The following is a 21,842-nucleotide window of genomic DNA, read 5'->3' as shown; positions in this document are numbered from 1 at the left end:
AAGGTAAACCTCTACCAACATGGACAGGTGAAACATCGAAATCAATCATTGACTATATATTCACATCGGAAAGAATCAGAAGCTTAACGACAGCGATAAGAAACTCGAGACAACAGGAGACAACAAGACAGTGATCATCATTTAATCCAGATCGAATGGTCTACCAAACCAGCCACTGACCGATGCTTAACTCTAACGGTCCTTGAGCTAACAAATGGGTTGAATAGACTCAGGATTAAACACAAGCAAATGGCGGAAATAGCTTCAACCTTTAAAGGTGCACCAATTCAAGATATCATCAAAATGGAGTATGGCTGGATCCTTCAAAAATATAAACAGAAGACTACAAAGATTAACCAAAAACCAGCACACCCTCATTATTTCAATATCGAACTCCAAACAAAAAAAAAGAGCACTACAAAGCGCTACGGAAATTGAGAAAATCCAAAACACCTAATCTTGAAATAGAAATAAAAAAAGAAAAGACCAAATATTCCAATGCAATTAAAGGTATCAAAGCTTCAATAAAGCAGAATGATGCCGAAGCGATTTTGACAGCACTTAAAGAAAAAAATACGAGACAACTATGGTCATTGTTGAATGTATCAGCGACAAGTCAAAAGATGATTCAAGAAGTTGATGCAAAGAGATGGATGAACCATTATTCAGCATTATACCAAAACTCGGTACAAACAGTTATGAATGTAAGAGAAGCAAACGAAGACCCGTGGGACATTAAATGGGAAAAGGAAGACATCATTAAGACCATAAACTCACTCAAATCATCGAGAGCCCCAGGACCTGATGGTTTATCAAATACCGATTTAAAAGCCGCCCCGGACCAGTGGGCCAACTTTATGAGTCATCTATTATGCTTAATTAAAAAGACCCAACAGATACCTCAGACTTGGACTACAGCAGTTTTGATTCCAATTTTCAAAAAAGGAGATAGAAAAGATCCGGCCAATTACAGACCAATAGCTTTACTAGATCCCAAGGGGAAATTATTTGCTGGTTTCCTGCAAACAAAGTTGAATCAATGGGCAAAAGATAACAACAAAAAAGCCAAAAGACAAACAGGATTTGTCAAACATATAGGTACTAATGTCAACCTCCTACTGTTGAATATGTTGAAACATGAAGCAATGGCTAAATCGGAACAACTCTATGGCACCTTTATAGACCTAAAAACTGCCTTTGATTCAGTGACTAGACAACTGTTATGGGTTAAATTAAGAAATTGGGGCTGCCCCACAAATATTCTGAACCCAATTAAAAAGCTTTATTCGAATACCTCAATACGTGTTCGATTGACCAAAGAAGGAAGACTGACTGATGCGATCTCCGTAGACAGCGGCCTAAAGCAAGGCTGTCCATTGGCTGCGTGTCTTTATAAACTTTTTACTTATGATTTCCACGAAAAAATTCTAAACACCGTAGCAAACCCTCCAAAAATCAATAGAGAAACTATACAAACGCTAATTTACGCAGATGATATTATCATTTTAGACAAAACAGTGCAAGGAATGCAGCGGACAATAGATAAAGCACAAGACTATATGATGGACAATAAGCTGCAAATCAACACCGATAAAACCAGAATTATGAAGCTGATTAACTTGAAAACCAAAAGGCAACCAAACGTAAAAATTCAGATATGAAACCAACAGATTGCGACAACCAAGACAATCAAATACTTAGGAGTTATAATTAATCCTTCAGAAAACGAAACAGAATGGCAAGAATACATTGAAGCAAAAGCAAGAACTTTGGCAAGCCAAGGTCGTTTCTTCCATTTAAAATACGGGACTTATTCAGTAAAACCAACAATTCTTGTGTACAAACAAAAAGTAATCCCAATCTTAACATATGCAAGCGAGACGCTAATTAATCAAAAAATAATGAGATGGCCCCATTATGAGGCACTGTTCTGGAGGAAGACACTTGCCTTGCCCAAAACATTTCCAATGAACAGATTAAGATTTGAGTTAGCCTTACAATCAGTACAGTCAATAGTCCTATGGAAACAACTGGACTTGTTAAGAAAAATTATGTCTGATGATGAAATACCAGCTTTGGAAATCCTAAAAGAAAAAAAGGACGCTTTCCGATCGAACGCATTACAGAAATGGGTTAACGAAATTAAGGCAAAAATGAAAATAGAAGACATCTCAGACGAATTGCTACTTAATAGACCACAATATGCAAAACAGAAAATACAAACGAACGATTGGCTAAGAACACTGGAATTACAGAAAAAGTACAAACAGCATCTTCATGCAGAAACAGAGGTGAGGGCACTTAATCAATTACCTAAATATCTGGTACAGTTTCCCAGCTGTAAGTTTCGCGATTTATTTCTGCGATTTAGATTAAATATATTGCCTACTCGCGAATACCAAGCCTTGATAGCCAAACCTCTTAAGAAATGTGAGGCCTGTCGATTCTGTAATTTAGTGAGACCAGAAACTCTATTTCATCTGATCATGGTATGCCCAGCCTTGAAATCGAAAAGAGATTTATACAAAGACTTCTTTAAAATTTCCGAAAAGCCATCAACAACAGAGAAAGATGGGTGGAAATCCTCGAAGGAAGTAACCAACGATTAATATTTACTGTGATTAAATTCTGGAATGATCTTATTACCGAAAATCCAGAGGGGCAATGTGAACAACGTGAACTTGTGGCCGATAATTTCCTTTTTACTTAGATTTATGAACAAATGAAAAGTTTGTTAAATCAAACAAAATATTTAAAAAAAAAAATAAAACACCTAATTCTAGTTTTCTTAGTTTATATGTGTGCTGTCAGGCGGGGCATGGCATTACGTGTCACACCTCGCTTCCAACATTGGTCTCTCTGGAGGAGATTGAGGCATGTGGTCCAATATTGTGGACTACCTCCAAGATGGCGCCAGGTGTTCCATGTAAACTCTAGTTGTTGGTTCCACTTCTGTGTCTTTCCTTCCTCCACCTCGTTTTGGTGTTGTCGGAGGATATGAGCGATGCAGTGAAAGGACCTGGTGCATCGCTACTCCATTAGCATACGCTCCGTGAATTAGCTTCCTAGCAGTAGTTACTCCATGAGTGATGTCCTAGCAATCGTACTAACCTTTCCTCTTTCATTCCTTTCTCAGAAACCTCCCGTGCCCTTGCATTCGTTCACCCTTGCTTCCTCCTTCTTACCGGCATCTCAGAACTCAGTTCGCACTAGTAGGCTCTGCCTTGTTTACATCCTGCTATCGCTTCCGCAAGTACATGTGGTCTGACCTTTTGCTTTCTTCCCATCCAGTCGCGTTTTTTCTCTTCCGCGCTACAAACAAGATATCCATTCCAAAATTCTCATCCACACCATAGTGGTACATGACAGCTTTATGACATACTCTTACCTTGCCCTTTCCTGACCCAAGTAGCATTCTCATATGTGGTATTACTCTTTCAGGTTTTGCCCCTCATTCTGCAACTCTCCAGTTCCGAGCCCCGGCACACCATTCTGAAGCTCCCGGTACACAGTCTCAGACTCCACAAACATTGTTTTCACCTCTCATCCGCACCTACTTACCCTCTCTCTATATCCTTCAGTCGAGCAGCAAGTCTGACCACCTGCCACAGGACTACAACCTCCACGGGCGGCAGCATTAGAAAACCTCCACGCCCTGAGCCAAGACGGTTTTTCGCCAGACCAACAGCAGCAGCTCGCACGGACCGGAGACGGACCGAAGAGTTCCCGATCTTCAGGGTTTTTCTTCCCAAGAGGTTTTTCCATGGGGCGCTTGCCCATCCTGGGTCTGTACATTCATGAGACCAGGGAGGGTGCAAGGATCCCAGGAAACCTCTCGCATTCGACAAGCAATTGCATCTGGAACAGGTCAGTGTGAGCAACTTTCGTCTTTATCGACTGCTCAACTTAATTGGCTTACATTACGCGTCTCCGGTCTTATCTCCATCATCACATTCCCACCTCTGGTCAATTTACTGACCAAAAGCCCTTTACCTGCCATCTTGTCATATTCTTCTGGTTCACAGGTCATAAAGCAGCAATCACCAACGCTCTCACAATCTACTCAGTATTGTGTATAATTCTTGGGATCAAAAGGGGGCATAAGCCTATTTCCAGGTGGCACAATAGGTCTCTTTATCGGAACCATCTTAATTTCATCTGGGACAACTAGTGCATCTGTCTGTGTATCAGTGTGCACTGGGCCAGCAGTACCTTCTATAGTAGCAATAGTAAGGGACATCATGAGACTTTCCTCCTTCCCCTTTTTCACTACTTTACAGTATCCCATTATTATGTGTAGGATGCATACACTTAATAACAGCACCAACAGAGGCACTACTACTTTAAATATTGTACCCAACCAGGGAGGAACGCATAAGACCATCCAATGGTACCAGTCCTCATCTACTACTTTAGTACTCTCCTTTTCCATAGAAGTGTGCACAGTGTGCAAGGCAGATATAGCTTCTGTTTAACTGCCATGCTGCTGTCTTTTTGCGAGTTTTAGGGTGAAGCAGCCTGCCCCTTTCTTTGCGCAAACTCCTCCCTCCATAGCAGTGAGGGGATCTAGCACATACCTATTCTGGAGAGCAGTTAGCCCGACAGCTCAAAATTCTTCCTTAATGGTGTTTAGATCTCTTTCTGTGGCACTGGCCAATTGCAACAATTCCCACCTTCTTACTTGGAGTCATTTCACATTTACTGCCATCTGTAACCTAAGGGGAAAGCAGGGTTGCAAAAAATACAGCTGCCTTACTGAGCAACCTGTATCTTGCCAGTATCGCCACTAATCTGTGGAATCTTGTGAGAAATAATTCTCTCTCTTATTCCTTTGTAAGCCCATACTCCTATGAGCCCCCTTCTTGTTGGCCCCATCCATTACTGCGAGATGTTCCTTAATAGCCACAAAATGGTTCTGGGGCAATACAAGCAGTGGTGAGTGCAGGGTGGTAAGAGAAAAAATACTTTCCCATCATGGTAGGAGGCGCATGCACGCTCGTGTGCCACAGGACCAATAATGCTCCATCAATAGGGCGGTGCCCAATTTCATACCTGGCAGATCCATAATTCTTTTGCATCCTGTATTTTTCCCTATATGTACTGTGCTGTTATTTCTAAAGCATGACACGGTCGTCCTCCTTTGTATATGCACAGGCTCTCTGTTGACATCAACCTAGGTGCGCAAACTAGAATATTTCTAATTATCAAGGCACTTACTGTTCAAGAATGCAACAGTTTCTTCTGATAGCCCAACCATTACTTCTGCAAGGCATCCCATCCCTCCATTCATCCAGTCTGGTTTTGTAAAAATGTCCCCATCATACAGAGCTGCGGCCTGGTCAAACACCAGGGCAGCACTGCTCCTGCAGCATTGGTGCACTTTTTCAATTCCTGAAGTTGATAAGTACCCTCCCCTCTATGTGGCCCTTTCAAAGTGTATTTCATTATTGTGTTTTTTCCTAACAAACTATCCAACATCCTCTGTTCCTTAATATAATCATCTGTAAACATGTGAAAATAATCATCATTATCTAACCCTTTCACATAGGCCCAGTGGCATTGGAACAGTCCTCTCATTTTGCAAACTGCAAGATAGACTAGGAAATGTGCCGTGTCTGCTGGTATTTCTTGTGGTACAAACAATCTGGTGGCACCCGTGGCATGAGGTATGAGAAAGCAAACGTAGCAACTCTAATTCAATCTCTGGCTTCCAAACTCTTGCATGTCCTTTCTTTTCTCTCTCTATACCTCCCTTGACGCCCCAGTCATCACTTCTTTCGGTATCTCCCACCACTTCTACGCTGATGACACCCAACTCTTTCTTTCCTTCTCTTCCTTCACATCTGACCTCCATCAGACTCTTTCTTCCTGCCTTACGGCCATAAAAAACTGGATGTCTTCCCATTTTCTTTCCCTCAATACTGACAAGACTGAAGTGCTGTTCTTCCCTTCTAACACTCTCTCCCCTTCCCCCCTCCTTTCATCCACTTTCCCCCTTCCAATCACAGCATCTCGACCCACGCCCGCAATCTTGGCCTCCACATCGACTCCTCTCTCTCCTTCTGCAACCACATCTCCCTAACCTCTCGCGCCTGTCGGCACCACCTCTTCAACATCCGCAAGATCCGCTCCTCTCACCTTCCACGCTTCTAAACTCCTTATTTCCTCCCTTATTTTCTCCCGCCTCTTCTACTGCTCCTCTCTTTTCTTTGGACTCCCTGCCTCTCACCTGACTCCCCTAAAATCCATTTACCACTCCTCTATCCGTACTCTATGTCTTCTTGGCCCTCGAGACTCTATTTCTACCTCACTCTCTGAACTCGGCTGGCTTCCCTTCCTCTCACAATTAAAATTTCAATTCCTCTGTCTTGTCTACAAATCTCTCCATGACCTTGCCCCCCATCTCTTGTCCCTCCTCTCATTTACTCTCCCTCCCGCTCTTTCCGATCAGCTGATCTCTGCCTTCTCACTGTACACCCTGCCCCTTGTGCCGCCTCACACCTCCGCTCCTTCCAACTCTTGGCCCCCTCCACTGGAACTCCCTACCTCTCTCTATCTGCTCCACTCCCACCTACTCATCCTTCCACTCCTCCTTGAAAGCCCTTCTTCTCCACTCCCCCCGACTCTCCTTACCTACCTCTCCCCCCCATCAAACTCCCTGCACCCCTTCCCTCTCCTCCCGCTAACCTCATACTGGATACTGTAACCACCAGGAGGCATAAGAGGTCACCCGGGGGCTCCCCCTTCACCTCCCTCCTCCCCTTTCCTCCCACTCCCGCTGACCTCAAACCTGACATTGATGCCCCCTTCACCTACCTCCTCTACACTCCCCTCCCTCCTTCTTCCCCTCCTTTTGAGTAAATTGTTCCACATACTGTACTACTGGTTTGTTTCATGTTTGTAAATATGCTTCCTTCATTACTGTACCTTGTTGTTATTCTGTAAAGCGCTTTGGAGTAAAGCGCTATATAAACTCAATAAACATAAACATGTACCAGGTGTTATCTATTTCTGACCGAAATCCCTCATATTTATCTCTCAAAGATAATTCTTCTTGATATATGTTTCTCTTTTTTATTCTTGTACGTCTCCTTCTTCTATTCTCATTACTTATAGTTTCTTCTTCTTTTCTCATATTTCTACTATGTTCTTACCAAAGGAAAGAAAGAAAAAACAGGAAAATGACTATAGACACTACAATCCATGACAATTTTGTCATCAAAACATTACTTCTCCAAACACACCAGGGACAGAAAAATCAGAGCCATCCTTGCCTTCCTTGGATCTTGACAGCCGATTCAGTAGCCCACTGCACACTGTGAGGTCCCAAAAACATGAAGCATCCCACTTCTTGACAAAGTTCCTAATTAGCACCCTATCGATAGGGTATAATTGCAAGGGCAGTGGTATCTGGCCTGTTGGATCTTTATCTTCTCCCTCAGTTCTGGTCGCTATGGCCTGTCCCCCCTGCCGCAGCTTCATCTGGCGGGACACCAACTTCAGAGCATTAGTCATGGCAGTCAACTATGCAGTAAATTCATCACCAAAAACAGTGGCAGTACTGTGGGCATCAAATGTACTACATACAGAAACAAGGGGAACATTAATTCTTCTGCCAGTAGCCAATTCATGCGGAGTGAGATGGTGATCTTAACCTGGCTGATTGGATAGGCCAAAAGGAGCTGGTGGCAAACAGTAGAGCCAATGTTTGCTGAGGGTAGTGTGATACTTAGCAATGTGCTCTTTTTGTCATGTGTGGCCGTACCGGCACGATCAAAACACGGGGTCGTAGCCCTTTAAGAACTCTGCAGCCAGGTGCCTGGAATTTGGCATGGCAACGCTGGCATCCTCTCTTTTCCTCTCTCGCTCGACGCCAAGCAATACACGTTGTTGTCACATGATCCGCCCTTCATAAGCACCTCCCTCACTCTGCCCGGCGCTTCTGATTGTAATTAGTGGCACTTCGTACCTTGCACCTTGTTATTCCTGTACCTTGTTCCCTGTTGCCCTTTCCCCCTTCCTCTCCCCTTCCCCGTTGGACTTCAAGACTTCCTGGCTCTTCGACACGGACCGCTGATTTGGAACTGCTCTTTGGAACGTTTTGTACTTTGGTTTTGCCTTGACTCGTGTTTTGACCTCGGACCGCTATCGGATTTCCTCTTGCCTTCCCCTTTTGAACTACGTTACCTTGGCTGCTTCTGGACCCTGTCTGCCTGCTGCTTTACATCGTGGAATCGCTTCTGGACTTTGGGATTGTGTGTCATTCTTGTTGATCTATTGGAACTTGGGACTGTCTTGTTTGTTCAGTACACGGACTAGAGACTTCCAGTGTGTACTAAGGCGTCATCGTGCCATCGGGTCAGGTGGCTGGTTAGGCGTCCTCGTGCCTTCGGAATAGGTTGGACCTCTTCTCCTTTGGATTGCTACTTTGGACCTTCCTGTTTCCCACTGCAGGGATTCTGTCCTGAAGAAAGGAACAGGAAAACTACGGTAAGCCATTGTGACCTTCAGTGAGTGTTCAAGAAGGGGAGGGGGACTGGTGATTATTATAGAGTATACCCGCATTCAGGGAAAACACTATGTGATTGTCTTTATCTTGGTCTGGGCAATTGGCGCTGTTCTCACATAGGTTACCCTGCTACTGGTGTTGTGTTAATAAGACCACTTCACTTGCAGGTCCAGCGCCTACACCTTTTGTGTCATCATCCTGTTCGCCCGTATCTTCTCAGCTGGCATCTGGCATCCTCCGCAGCCTCTGGGACTCCATTGGCATCCTTTCTTTTATCTGATTGACCGCTTTGGTTTCTTGTTCACACCTAAGCCAGAGGGGTACATCAGGGAGATGAATTCTTCGGCTACACTACCCGGGCAACCTGACTCCTGACACTTTTAGCCAGCCGTTGAGGTGTTCTACCACGCCGGTCGCCTTGGGTGATAGACACAATATATGCTGTATGCCCAATAAGGTGGCAATTTCTTTAAACAAATCATTTGCAAAGTGCTGTCCATATGAGACCGTAGCACTTTGCACACTCCCCTGTGGGGAAACACCTCAATGGCTGGGTACACCACACAGAGACCTTCGATTGAGCACACCCGAGGTGCGGGACCACTTGTTACGCTCACCTGGCTCCCACAGGGGCGTCGATCAGACCCGGACAGTTGCGGTCTCCACCCACGTGATGCATAGTGCAGCGATGACTGACTGGATCTGCCCTCCTAATCTTGTCTGCTTAACCTGTAGAAATATTCTCCTGCAAGTGGAGAGATGGATTTAGCCACTTGTGGATTCAAGTGATGGCACCCCCACAGTCCTCCCCAACTAATCACCTCCGAGATGCCCTCACAGCAATCTCACCTTATATTCTTGAAAGATGAGCTCTCCATCCTGCGTGGATTTGCAGGGGCGCGTCGATTCCAGTTACTTCACTGGTTTGAAGGTTCGGGAGCATTCCGGACAGTATTGACTCTGAGGTTCCTGGCGAGGACCAGTAAGTATTAAGTTCATAGAGTTCAATATGTCCGATGTTCACTCTTGTTCCCCCTTTCCTTTCTTGTCTTGCAGCTGGTTTGTGAAAAGATGCTCTTGTGGCAGCTGGTGGCGCTTAGGTAAGAGTCTGTATTACCCGGCGCTGTCCAGTAAATGTTGCACGAGGAAAACATGTTGTTTTGTCTCTCTTTACAGATGCGGCACGTGAAAATATGGAGAGTCACAAAGGGATGCCTCCGGTGGTAAATCAGGTAAGTCTATGGTGGTAAGAATTATATTTGTTGGTTCCCTCGGCTCACCTTGTGGTTTTCTTTTGTCTCCTAGGTGCCGAAGTTCGGCGAAGAAATGATGGAGGCAGCGCCGACCCAAAGGATGCTGTGAAGACTGGTGAGTATGGCGCGGCGCTGCAGCTGGAGGTGCGGCGCGTGCAGAAATTATGTTCTTTACAGGTCCGAAGACAAGATGGATCCAGAATCAGGTGTGGAATAGAAATAAGTTCGTTTTCTAACCTTGTCCCTTTCTTTCCTCTGTTTTAGGAGCTCCTGATTCGAGGCGGGCGTGGCAGAAGACTGCATGCAGGCTGCAGGCACAGTGAGTGTTACGCTGCTGGATGCAGAATAACGCGAAGCGTGTGTTGCTGATCGGGTGTGGTTTAAATAGCCTCAAAAGTAGTCCCAGGTAAGAAGTCCCTAGAACCCCACCCGAGTAAAAAATAGTCCCTGTAGGAAAAATAGTCCCTTTCAGGCTTCATGTTGGATTGGAGTCATTTGCAGCATGGTCTGCCTGAGGTAAGTAATGACTATGAGCCTGGCGCCTTAGGCGCCAGGACTGATTCCTACTATGAGCCTGGCGCCTAAGGTGCCAGGACTGAACCCAGATAGTCCCTAGCCGGGGCTGCTGAGGTTTTACTAAATGTCTAGATGCCTGCTCCCGGGGCTGATGGACTTGGTCCGGATGCCTGGGGGTAGGCATCATGACACCACTCTGTTACTTTTCTCGTACCTTCTCTGATTCATATTAAAGTTCAAACATCCATCAGCAATTGAGCTTTACTCGCATCTCTCATCACACGCATAAATATTCTTCGTTCTTCATATAATGTTGCTGCTTGCAACCTTGACTTCAACACAGACTGGTCTTGCATCAGACTCCCCAACTCACCGGCTGTGTTGATCTCTCAAGCGCTGGTTTGATCCTTTAGCCAAGGACGGTACCACGGCGGCTGCTGCACCACCCCGACTCGACTAGTCATGCAGGAGGGCCCCGGGTATCTCCAACACACAATGCAGGATTCTTCATTCTTGTTTCCTGGCCTTACGCCTTTTACCCTGAATGTTTCTGGAAAGTAACAGTTTCTCGCCGTAAAGGTTAAAGGTATCTCCCTCCTTGCTCTCCATTGTCCATTTGCCGCCTTTCTCTCCTCATTCAGCTGCCATCTGGAAAATGCTGTTCCTTTGTGTGCTTTGCCTCGCTCGGGGTGTGCTCTTGTGCTCCGCGTTTTATTCTGTGTCAGGACGTTTAATGAAAGTCAGGTGTGAGTTGTTAACAGTAATTGCTTGACTTTGCCTGACCACAGGAGTGGGACATGTCAGGTACAATGCTCGGGTATGAGTCTGTTTTCTCCCAGAGCAGACTGTGTGAAAGTGTTTGTGTAGGGAAGAGGCTGGGGGGTCACAGTTCCCAGGTATCCTACCTCGTAGGATGGAGTAAAGGTGTTTTAGGGTGGTACCTTGTCTCACCATCAGGTTTCCCACTCCCCGAAAACCCTTCATCCAGGTGTTCCTACCACACTGGTCCACCTCCAGGAACTGGATCCAAAAGCGATGGCCGTGTCCTGGCCACCTGGATGACAGATCCTCTGGGACTAGTCAGTGAGACACTGTCTGGTTTCTCACAACTGTCAATAATTCTAAGGGCATCACAGGCTTTCCCATTATATTCTGCCAACACAAGTCTGTAGGGGACAATGAACAGACCCTCTTTGTCATAATTCCTGCTCTTCCTGTGATGCACATCCTTGTAATTCAATAATCTGTGTCGGTGGAAATGTATTATATGGTTTTGCCATTTCCTTCTGATGTACTTCTCTCATCACTTGTGGATAGTAGTAATTGTACCATTTCTGTTAAATACACTGCTTCTTTGGCTGCCTGGTCTGCAGCGTCATTGTCACGTGCTATTAAGTCTGTGACACCAGAATGGGCAGACCACTTCACCACTGCCACTGACGTAGGCAATAAGAGTGTGTCAAGCAATTCAAACAGTGAGGCATGCTGCACTTGTGTGCAATCTAATCGCCGGAACCCCCTACATTTCCAGCAGGAAAATCCTGACTGTACGGTGGATGTCACATACGATGAATCAGAGTAGATCGTCAGCTCTCTGTCGGAGTACAATTGTAGGGTTGTTATTAATGCCACTAGTTCTGCTGCTTGCGTACAATAGTGCGGAGGCAATCTCTTTCTTGTTATTACCTCGAGGTCTCTATCCTCACTATTGTGAGAAAGGCATGGTGCGCAGAGGTAGACACAGAAACAAAGATACAGGTTTCAAAAACCTTTATTTATAAATATGTGGTTTGAAGAATGCCTAACTTGCCCTATTTCTAAATGGGAGTAGTCTAGACCATTATAGTAAAGAAGAAAGAATAGTCCAAAAGTCTGTCTGTCAAAAGTAAAGAAACTGTCTGTGTCAAACCTATGCTTGCTCTTACGTTCTAACTTATCAATGTGTAGAGTATTGGACAAAATATATAAGTGTCTCAAAAGATTATCAGTATGGTCATAGAGTTTCTTCTCAACTCCCTTCCCCAATCCTAAGTCACTCAGGATCTCCAAAAGTTCAGTTAGTTCAAAACAGTTCACAAGAAGGCAGTTCAATATTTTTCTTATTCGGCACAGTTCATGTACTTCTCTCAGGCTTCCCTCGCCTGATTCAATGCTTTCTAGTATAACACAGTTCTGTTTTAACAATGTCCTCTTTCTCAGGCTTCCCTCGTCTGATTCAATGCTTTCTAGCATAACACGGTTCTACTTTAACAATGTTCCGGGGTGGATCTCTGACATTGTTGCATTCTGGTTATTGCATTCCCTAAACTCTGTTAGTCTTTCCTTCTAGCACCACAACAAGTTCTACTTCCTTGTCTCTATCTCAAATGTGCTCCTTAGCACTCTGACAAGTTCCACTTCCTTGCCAATTCATTTAATCCCTCAGTTCTGTTTCATTCGATCCGCATCGGGATCTTGCTCCATTCAATGTTCTCTTCCATAGCCTTTCCTATTGGTTTTCACTTCCATCAACTTCTGTAACCTTTCGCATCGACTTTCACTTACATCAACTTTATTCAACTTGTTTTTCACCTCAGCAATACTTTGTTTAACTTTTTCATTTCACAGTGACTTTTGACAATGCGGTATTCCACTGGACCACTCTGTTACTTTGTTTCATGACAGTTCAAAACAATCAAAGCTTTCTTTCAACACGGCTTACTTCTTACGCATCACCTTGCAACTTGGTAATCATTTGCGTTGCTTCAAACCGGGCTCTCCCATCACTTTGAACTCACTGGTTGTACTTTAACAATGCATCCTTCGCAATTCTTTTATCTGAGGTCAGGGTCTCTCCCCTCCTGCCCCTCAGGCCTTCCTGGGCTTCGCATGCTGTCCATTACACAAGCTGCCTCCACCGAGTCTTCCTGCATAATGCTTGAATGTATGTTTTGGCATTCACATAATAGATACCTGGTGTGCTGCACACTATTTGTCTGTAAACAAAATGGTCATGTTCTATTTACACATCAAATCTCTACCTAAGATATTCAATGGTGTGCTTTGTGAAGATAGCAAAGCTACTGACAGTGTACATGATGCACTTGTAACCGGAACTCTTCTGTAAAAGAAACTGTTAACATAGCCCCAGAAAATCCCTGTGTGTCCATAATCATGTCTGCCAATGGGAATTCCCCCCCTGTGATTCAGGACCTAGTCGCCCCTGTGTCTACTAAGAAAGAGAATGTCCTATTCCCTATCTCTGTCAGGAGTTACTGATAGTACTGGACACACCATAGCCCTCTGTGGGCTGTCCTATTTCGGGTATATGCTTGTGCCTGTAGGTATTAAAGATTCCCCCTGTTACTGCGCCCCCGCCCAAATTGTGACACAACACCTGCTGCTATCAAACGTTTGTCCCACTGTTGTGCTGTCTGATGTGATTGTGCTTGTAAAGCATTTGGTTGCTCATGATGAGTTGCTGTATATAATCAAACGTATTTGTCGGGCATATGGCATCGGCTGTGCTTGCTGTGCATCATAAGAATAATATGTCTGCTGCTGTGGAGGGTACGTAGGTGAAAAATGTGCTGCCCGTCCTCTGTAACTCTGAGGCCCCAATCCATATGGTGCCATCCCTCTGCTTCTGCATCCTCTCGCATAATGTCCTGTCATCCCACATGTCCAACATAGTACTCCAAAATTCTCATAGCCACCAAACCTAGATCTACCTCCATCAAATGCTCCTCCATATGCCTGGCCAAATCCTCCTACTCTTCCCCATTGCGAGTTCCCTCTCCCACTGGAATAATACATATGTTCTCCTCTTCCTCCATCAAATCCCATTGGGCATGCCTGCTGGTAACCCTGCTGATATTGTTCCTCTCCTATGTTTGTAATCACTGCTACTTCTAATGCTATTCTCACCAACTTCTTTTGCACTAATTTTGCTTCCTTACTCGCTCTATCTTCTACTTTGTTCCTTTCCTTCTCCTGTTTCAACCTACAAAAATGAACAATATTCAATTGTATTTCAGGCCATGTTTTTATCTCAATCCCTATTCTATGACAAGACAGGAGGCTCGCATTATGCTATTTCTTTCTTTATTTACTGCCATGTCAGCACTTTAAAACTTTCGACTTTAATACTGAACATTTCTGTTTTTAGAAACAAAGTTTAGAAAACAAAATGCAGAAGTTGAAAGATCCTTTAGTCCATAGTCTTATTCGATTAATCTGCATCAGGGAACTACAAGCCCCATGAGTCTTAGGTCTGAGGTAGTCCTGACCTTTCCCCTCTGCCCCTATCCGAGGGCAGCCCTCTCCATAAGAACCCCTCTGACCAGGTCCTTTCCTCTTTCTTTCTGCTGCCAACAGATAAGTGACATGATTTATTGGTTCTTCTGTAGAAGAGCTAGATAAACTCTATATTACCTGTATATGGATATTAAATGCTTGGATATTTGTTGTAATACACTTAGTAATGCTTATTGCCCATTTTCAACGGCTCGCGCAGGAAAACGAAACGCATTTACAATGATTTTGTAGTCGCCTCAGAACGCGCACATGTTCTTACCGTGGCACGTATCATTAGGGCATAGCGAATGCAGCGAGGTTCCCGCACACCGCGGGTAAGAAGAGTGTTGTGAGCGAGCTGGGGCTGGAGTCGCGTGCATATTTAGCCCGCGTTAGACTACCGTGCCCCGCTCTCTCTCTTTCCATATTTCGGCGCCAGCGAACACGGCGGCCGTTAGGACCCAGCGTCCCCTGGGAATACAGCTTACGCGCGCATTGCGCACGAACAGAGAACGAAGGAAGTTGGCTTGATAGAGCTCCAGTCAGATTTTTGAAAAAAAAGAAGAAAAAAAAAAGAAGGGAAGCTGCTTTCACACACACGCTGCTAGCAATATACAGCACGTGTTAAGAAGTGTGCAGAAGCATTTCCAGCTGCTGACTTCCTCACAGTTGGCTCTGCCAACACCAAGGACATGGCTACATTTGGGACCCCCACTAATACTCCTTCCACTTCCCCAGAATGGAGCCAAGAAGAGTGGCTAGAAGACCCTTCCCAACAAGATTCGGATTTATCATTACGTTTTAAAAAGGTACTTGGAGATTCCTTGATTCAAGCTGTCTCACAGAGGGTGCAACCTATTACGAAAAGGCTGGAGACTCTAGAAATGATTATGGCTAAGCAGCAGAAACAGCTTTCAGCCAGGAAAAGACGGGCTAGTAGCCCTGAGGAAGGAACGTCGGCAGGACACCCCAAGAAAGGGGTTGAAAAGAAGGGGTGTAAAGTAGCCCGGAAGAGCAAGCACTCTTTGACCCCCCCCGGGTATTGATGAAAGGGTTAACACTGTTCCCCAATTGGAAGGCGACCATGTCGCCAGGCTTAAAGAAGCATTCCTGGCAAAGAAAAAAGAAAGTCAGGACAGACCCTCTGCCCCAGGGGTGTACAATCTAGGGGACGAAGACGAGGACAATGAAGGGGGTGAGGAGGAGGAAGACATCGATAAAGATGTAGAAGGCTCCCACAGCATCGACGATACAACAGACATGTTCGATCCAGAGGCCATTCGGCATCCCAAGTCATCGGATTGGGAGCCGTCACCCAGAGTGGCAGCATACATGGCCCAGCACATTAGAAAACCCCTAGAAAGGGAAGTAAGGTCACGCATGAGGTCGGAGTGCCCCAGACCAGAGCTGCCGAATAAGCTAGCAGATACTCCAGACCTAGACCCCAAGATGGTCACCTTTGTGACCAAAGCAGCTTGTGATATAAGGAAAGGAGTAGACCGTGCCTGGACGGGGTGTCAGGACAAGCTCCTAGACATCTCAGGGCCCCTAGCCAAGATCATGGATCTGGCGGAGAAATCAAAAGATACCGGTATCCCAGTAGACGTGACAGTCCTAGGTAACTGGGCGCAACGAGCGGTATGCCTCCTAGGCAACGCCAACTGTGCCATCTCTTCAGAAAGAGGAAGAGGAGTCCTGTTAAAAATAGATAAATTGAGTGATCTCGCCAGCTACGATGCAGGTGAAGGCGCCAAAGGAATGTTGTTCGGCGAATCGTTCGCTAAAGAAATGTCTCAATTCGTGGGCACATATACTGCTCTAGAGAGAGCGCAGAGTTCCATCAGGAAGATCTTCCCTGGGCGAGTTTTTGCTGGGACCGGACGACATAGGGGTCGCTTGTCCGGTCGCTATACCTTCCAGCGAAGACCCCTAGGTCAACGATCAAATTACTGGGAGTCTAGACAGCAGGATACCTTCTTCCCTGCCAGAACAAGATTTCCAAGAGGGCGAAGAGGAAGAGGATCGTACCGGCAACCAGGGCAATCAGCGGGTGAGTACCGCAAGCTTGCGTGTGGGAGGGAGAACTCTCCACTACCTGAACGAATGGCAAGCCTTATCAAGCGATGCTTGGGTATTGCAAGCAGTAGTGGGGCTGCGTTTAGAGTTTATAGGAACACCCGTGCAGACAGCAGAACCTCGCCCCATACACATGACGCAAGAGGAAGCAGCGCTCCTGCACTGCGAGCTCACGAAGTTAGAAAGCAAAGGCGCGATAGAGCGCGAGTACCAACAGGGTCCCGGTTTCCTCAGCACCATGTTCCTAGTTCACAGAGGGGACAAAATAAGGCCTGTGATAAATTTGAAAGATCTAAACGAATGGGTGGTATACAACCATTTCAAGATGGAAGGGATTCATCTGCTTCGAGATCTGTTGCGAACCGGAGACTGGCTGGCCCGCCTAGATCTCAAAGACGCATACCTTATGATTCCAATAGCAGCAGCGTTTCGGAAGTATGTACGCTTCCTATGGAACAGAGAAGTATGGCGTTTCTCCTGCCTCCCGTTCGGCTTCTCCTCCGCTCCGTGGGCTTTCACCAAGCTCATGAAACCAGTGGCAGCTGCCATCAGAGAGAGAGGAATTCGTATTATTATCTATCTAGACGACATCCTTGTCTTTGGCCCAGACAAATTATCATTGACAAAGAGCGTCCAGTGGGTATTCTCACTTCTGATTTCGCTCGGTTTTTTAGTGAACCTGGAGAAATCTCAGCTAACTCCGGTCCAGAGAATAGAATTCCTGGGTTTCACAATAGATTCTGTGAAGGCATCTCTCGAGCTCCCATGGTACAAAGTGAGAGCGATCAAGAAGGAGCTCAGAGCTGTGATAGCGAAAAGGGTTATCTCGCTTCGCAATCTAGCCAGAGTAGTAGGTCTGCTAGCAGCCTCTATTCAAGCGATTTTTCCGGGACCGCTTCATTATAGAGCTCTGCAGCGGCTCAAAATAAGACATCTGCAAGGAGGCCTTCGCTACCACCAACTAGTAACTCTGGACCACGAAGCCCTCAGAGAGCTCCATTGGTAGTTGCAGAATATGGAGGCTTGGAACGGTCACGCCATTTTCGGCGACGCCCCAGATCTGGTAATAGAATCAGATGCGAGCAGATCAGGTTGGGGAGCCAGGTGCAAACACGTGCAGACAGGAGGCAAATGGATAGAAGAAGAGTTACAGCTCCATATAGATTTCCTCGAGCTTCTAGGGGGCTCTTTCGCAGTTCGCGCTTTTACAAAAGAGAGAGTAAAGTACTGCGTCCTGCTCAAGATGGACAATATCTACACAGTAAGGTCTATAAACAAATTGGGCGGGACAAGATCCAAAATGCTGGCAGAATTAGCGAAGAGCTTCTGGCATTACTGTCTCCAGCACAGAATATCCGTATCAGCAGAGTATTTACCAGGAACTCTGAACGAAGTGGCAGACTGTAATTCACGTTATCTTGTGACTCCAGCGATTGGAAGCTTCACCCTCTAGTCTTCCAACTCTGGGGGCCCCTGCACATAGATCTGTTTGCGTCCAGACTGAACGCTCAGATGCCAGAATAATTCAGCTGGAGGATAGACACAGGATAGATGCAGCGGGCACGGACGACTTCCTGCAGTCATGGACAGGAGCAGTGCATTATGCCTTCCCGCCATTCATTATGATAACAAGAGCGCTAGCAAAAATTCGCAGGGATCACGCGGAGCTCGTGATAGACCTACCCTTATGGAAGGCTCAACCCTGGTTTCCAGTAGCGATGGAACTTTCTATGGATTTTCCGAGGATAGTTCCCATTCTGCCAGACCTTCTTCTCGACCCATCAGGGCAAGCTCACCCGCTCATAGAAGACGGCACGCTGCAATTGATAGCCTGCAGAGTTTCAGGAAAAGATGGGAATTGCCGGGAATTTCACAGCTCGCTGCAGAGTGCATCAGAGATTCCTGGGCGCCTTCCACCCTTCGGAGCTATGGTGCGGCTTGGAACGGGTGGGCTACCTGGTGTTCGGACCACGGTGTGGATCCCGTTTCAGCCCCTGTAGTAGAGGTTCTCAACTTCTTAGCTTTTAAATTTCAAGAAGGCGGTGCCTTCAGAACAGTGCGAGTCTATAGGTCCGCTATCTCAGCGGGTCACGAAAAAGTGGAAGGTAAAACGGTGGGAGAACACCCAACGGTCGTGAGATTGCTAAGAGGGATGAAGCTCAGGAAGCCACCGGAACCCAAGTACAAAGTGTTATGGGATGTGAGAGACGTATTTCGTCTTTTCCTCAGATGGCCAGATAACGAAAATGTATCCCGATCTCAGCTATTAGGAAAACTAGCTATGCTGTTCTGCCTTACTTCCTGTAGGAGAGTTTCTGATGTCAAAGCGCTAGAAGTCGATAGGAAAATATTCTATCCAGATGGGGTATCATTTACCATTTCAAAGAGAACAAAGACAGATTCGAGAGTAATAGACTACCCATACTTCACAAGTAATAAGAAGCTTTGCGTTGCGCAGTGTATTAAAGATTATGAAAAAGCAACAGCGCATCTTAGACCGCGAGGGGTGTCACAGCTGCGTATAGCGCGCAGGAAGCCTTATCATGCTGTAGCGTCTGCGACCATTACTAGATGGGTGAGAGAAATTATGCAATGCGCAGGAATTGATTTGTTACTTTTTGGGGCGCACTCTGCTAGGGGAGCGATGGCTTCCAAAGCTTTTGCGACAGGGGTGTCTCTTCAGGACATTATGAAATCGGCAGATTGGTCTTCCGAATCAACCTTTAAGACATTCTATTTTAAGCCTGTTTCTGAGATTACGAATATGGTGGTAGCAAGCGTTGAACAAGCATAATGCGAGCCTCCTGTCTTGTCATAGAATAAAGATTGCCCACGCTGATAGCTCAGGACGTCTTCATTCTATTGAAGACAAGGAGGCGAGCATTATATCCCACCCAGAATGGCAAGATTATTGTCTGCATTGTTATATTTGTTATGATGTAACTCATTTGCTCATTCCCACCCTCATGATTTGCTCTCCTTTATTTACAGGAGAAGAGCAAAAGACAGCCGGATGAGACACTATTCAACAGTGGAAGGAAATCAGTTCAAGTTGGTCATGTTGGACCGCAAAAGTTCTCAGTTTCAAGGAACAATTCTCTGTTCAACGATAATGGACGGTTTGGTTTGCAAAAATGAAGTTGTTTGAGTGGACAGACATAAAGAAAGAGGAAATGACCTGGTCAGAGGGGTTCTTATGGAGAGTGCTGCCCTCGGATAGGGGCAGAGGGGAAAGGTCAGGACTACCTCAGACCTAAGATTCATGGGGCTTGTAGTTCCCTGATGCAGATTAATCGAATAAGACTATGGACTAAAGGATCTTTAAACTTCTGCATTTTGTTTTCTAAACTTTGTTTCTAAAAACAGAAATGTTCAGTATTAAAGTCAAAAGTTTTAAAGTGCTGACATGGCAGTAAATAAAGAAAGAAATAGCATAATGCTCGCCTCCTTGTCGTTAATAGAATGAAGACTTCCTGAGCTATCAGCGTGGGCAATATTTACTACCATTCACAATTGAACTTGCACGCTGTCAGGAAGACCTTGGCATACAATGTGATAAAACACATGAATATTTGTGTCCCATCCCTTTCTTGTTTCTAAGTGCCATGTTTCTTTTATCTCCTCAATATGTTGCATGGGGTCCTCATCAGTTTTCAATATGGCTGATGCATCTGGGTACATTCCTCTTAATGCCTTCCACATGTTCTCCCTAGAATTATTAAATGTTGATCCATCATGCTGATTACTGTTTGCTGTTACCCCTGCGTATCCTGCCCTTTTACACAGCTCAGCTGCCTGGTCACCAACTATCGATGCAAATAAACACTTCATATCTCCCACAGCCAAAGGTTCTCCTGCCGTTATCTTTTCCAGTTCATTAATCCACTTGCCCACACCTGCTGTAAGCGATTGCAACTTACTTATTAAATGATCCTTATCTGTATGGGGCCACGGGATGTACTGAGCCAATACCATCCCAATCTGTAACAAGGGAAGCTGTGCACTCTGCTTCATGTGTGAGGGTACACGCTTTACTTTTTTCCCTGTTGCCACAGCAATACAGCCTGGCAGGTGTTGAAGACTATCTTTGTATAATGATTCTCTTCTTACATTTACCAAGGATGCCAGAAACGGGGCTCTGGGAGCCCTTCCTTGCCCACTTGCTGGTTGTCAACCTGGATATCGTCAACTTCATCTTCATATCCTCCGATTCCTCTTCCTCATCCCCATGCACTAAATTCTAACAATACTGCTAGACTGTCTCACACTCTCTCTTCTACGTGTGTGTTCACTCACTCTATTAGGCACGCTTGGCCGGTCCCCCCTCTGCCTCTGCATACTAACCTTTGCTGGCAGTCTGACTTAGGGGTCTTCAACAGCTCTGCTGTCAATCTTGAACATCATTTGCCCTGCTCTCCATTTATCTGGAGCTGTCCCTATTCCTTGTCGCTCTCTTAATGCGTGCCTCTCTTTCACTAGTTCCCCCTTTGCTTCTCGCACCTGGTCTTCCAAATGCAGCTGCACATCATTCTCTACCAGCAGTGCAAGAGGGCTTTGTGTGTCCTCTTTTATCTGTCCTGTCCTTTTGTCACTGTCTTCTTCGGGAGGTATAAACCAGGGATTAGTATATCCCGCTGATGGCTGTAATGGGAAATAATCGGTTGCAGTCGATTCTGGAAAGCATTGCGAAGGAGGAGGAGCAGTTGGTGGTACGTGCATTTTATCGCGCTTCATATTACTACATTCAGACTTGCTTTCCTCCTCGCCCTCAAACATCTTCCACAGTTTGAGAAAGCTCAATCCGGTTTTTAACTTTTTTCCCTTATATGTTTATTTATTTCATTTGTATAGCGTGCATACAGCCTCGAGGCATTACTTGTGCTGTAATACTTCCTTTGTGTGTGCTCCTTCCCTGAGTCATGGCCTGCACATTTTACCCGCTGTTTCCTGTACCCAGTGTGAGAAACCAGAAGGTTTCTCACCCGCTAGTCCTTGGGGATCTGTCATCCAGGTGGCCAGGACATGGCCATCTCTTTAGGATCCAGTTTCTGGGGTGGACCAGTGCCAGAGGATCGCCTGGATGAGGGTTCTTTGGGGAGTGGGAGTGGGACACCAGATGGTGAGACACGGTATCCCCTTCCTTATTACACCTTTACCCCATTCTACCAAGTAGGATATTTAGAAACTACAACCCTCCCTCCCCCATTTACAAC

At 45.7% G+C, this 21,842-nt stretch overlaps 1 protein-coding gene across 1 annotated transcript in view; it reads left to right on the top strand.

Moving 5' to 3' along the window:
* ITPKA (inositol-trisphosphate 3-kinase A) overlaps window positions 1-20,029 on the top strand; it is a 716,275-nt gene extending 696,246 nt beyond the window's left edge. Inside the window, exon 6 of the mRNA XM_069638830.1 lies at window positions 19,621-20,029. Coding sequence (XP_069494931.1) covers window positions 19,621-19,767 — 147 coding nt within the window. The 3' untranslated portion in view covers window positions 19,768-20,029. The remainder of the gene's footprint in view (window positions 1-19,620) is intronic.
* Window positions 20,030-21,842: the final 1,813 nt, after the last annotated feature.

This window comes from Ambystoma mexicanum, chromosome 14, assembly GCF_040938575.1.
Source record: "Ambystoma mexicanum isolate Mex_15411 chromosome 14, UKY_AmexF1_1, whole genome shotgun sequence".
In the NCBI taxonomy this organism is placed as follows: Eukaryota; Metazoa; Chordata; class Amphibia; order Caudata; family Ambystomatidae; genus Ambystoma; species Ambystoma mexicanum.
Note: the sequence above shows the minus strand (reverse complement) of the source record. Positions and strands in the feature narration are given on the sequence as shown.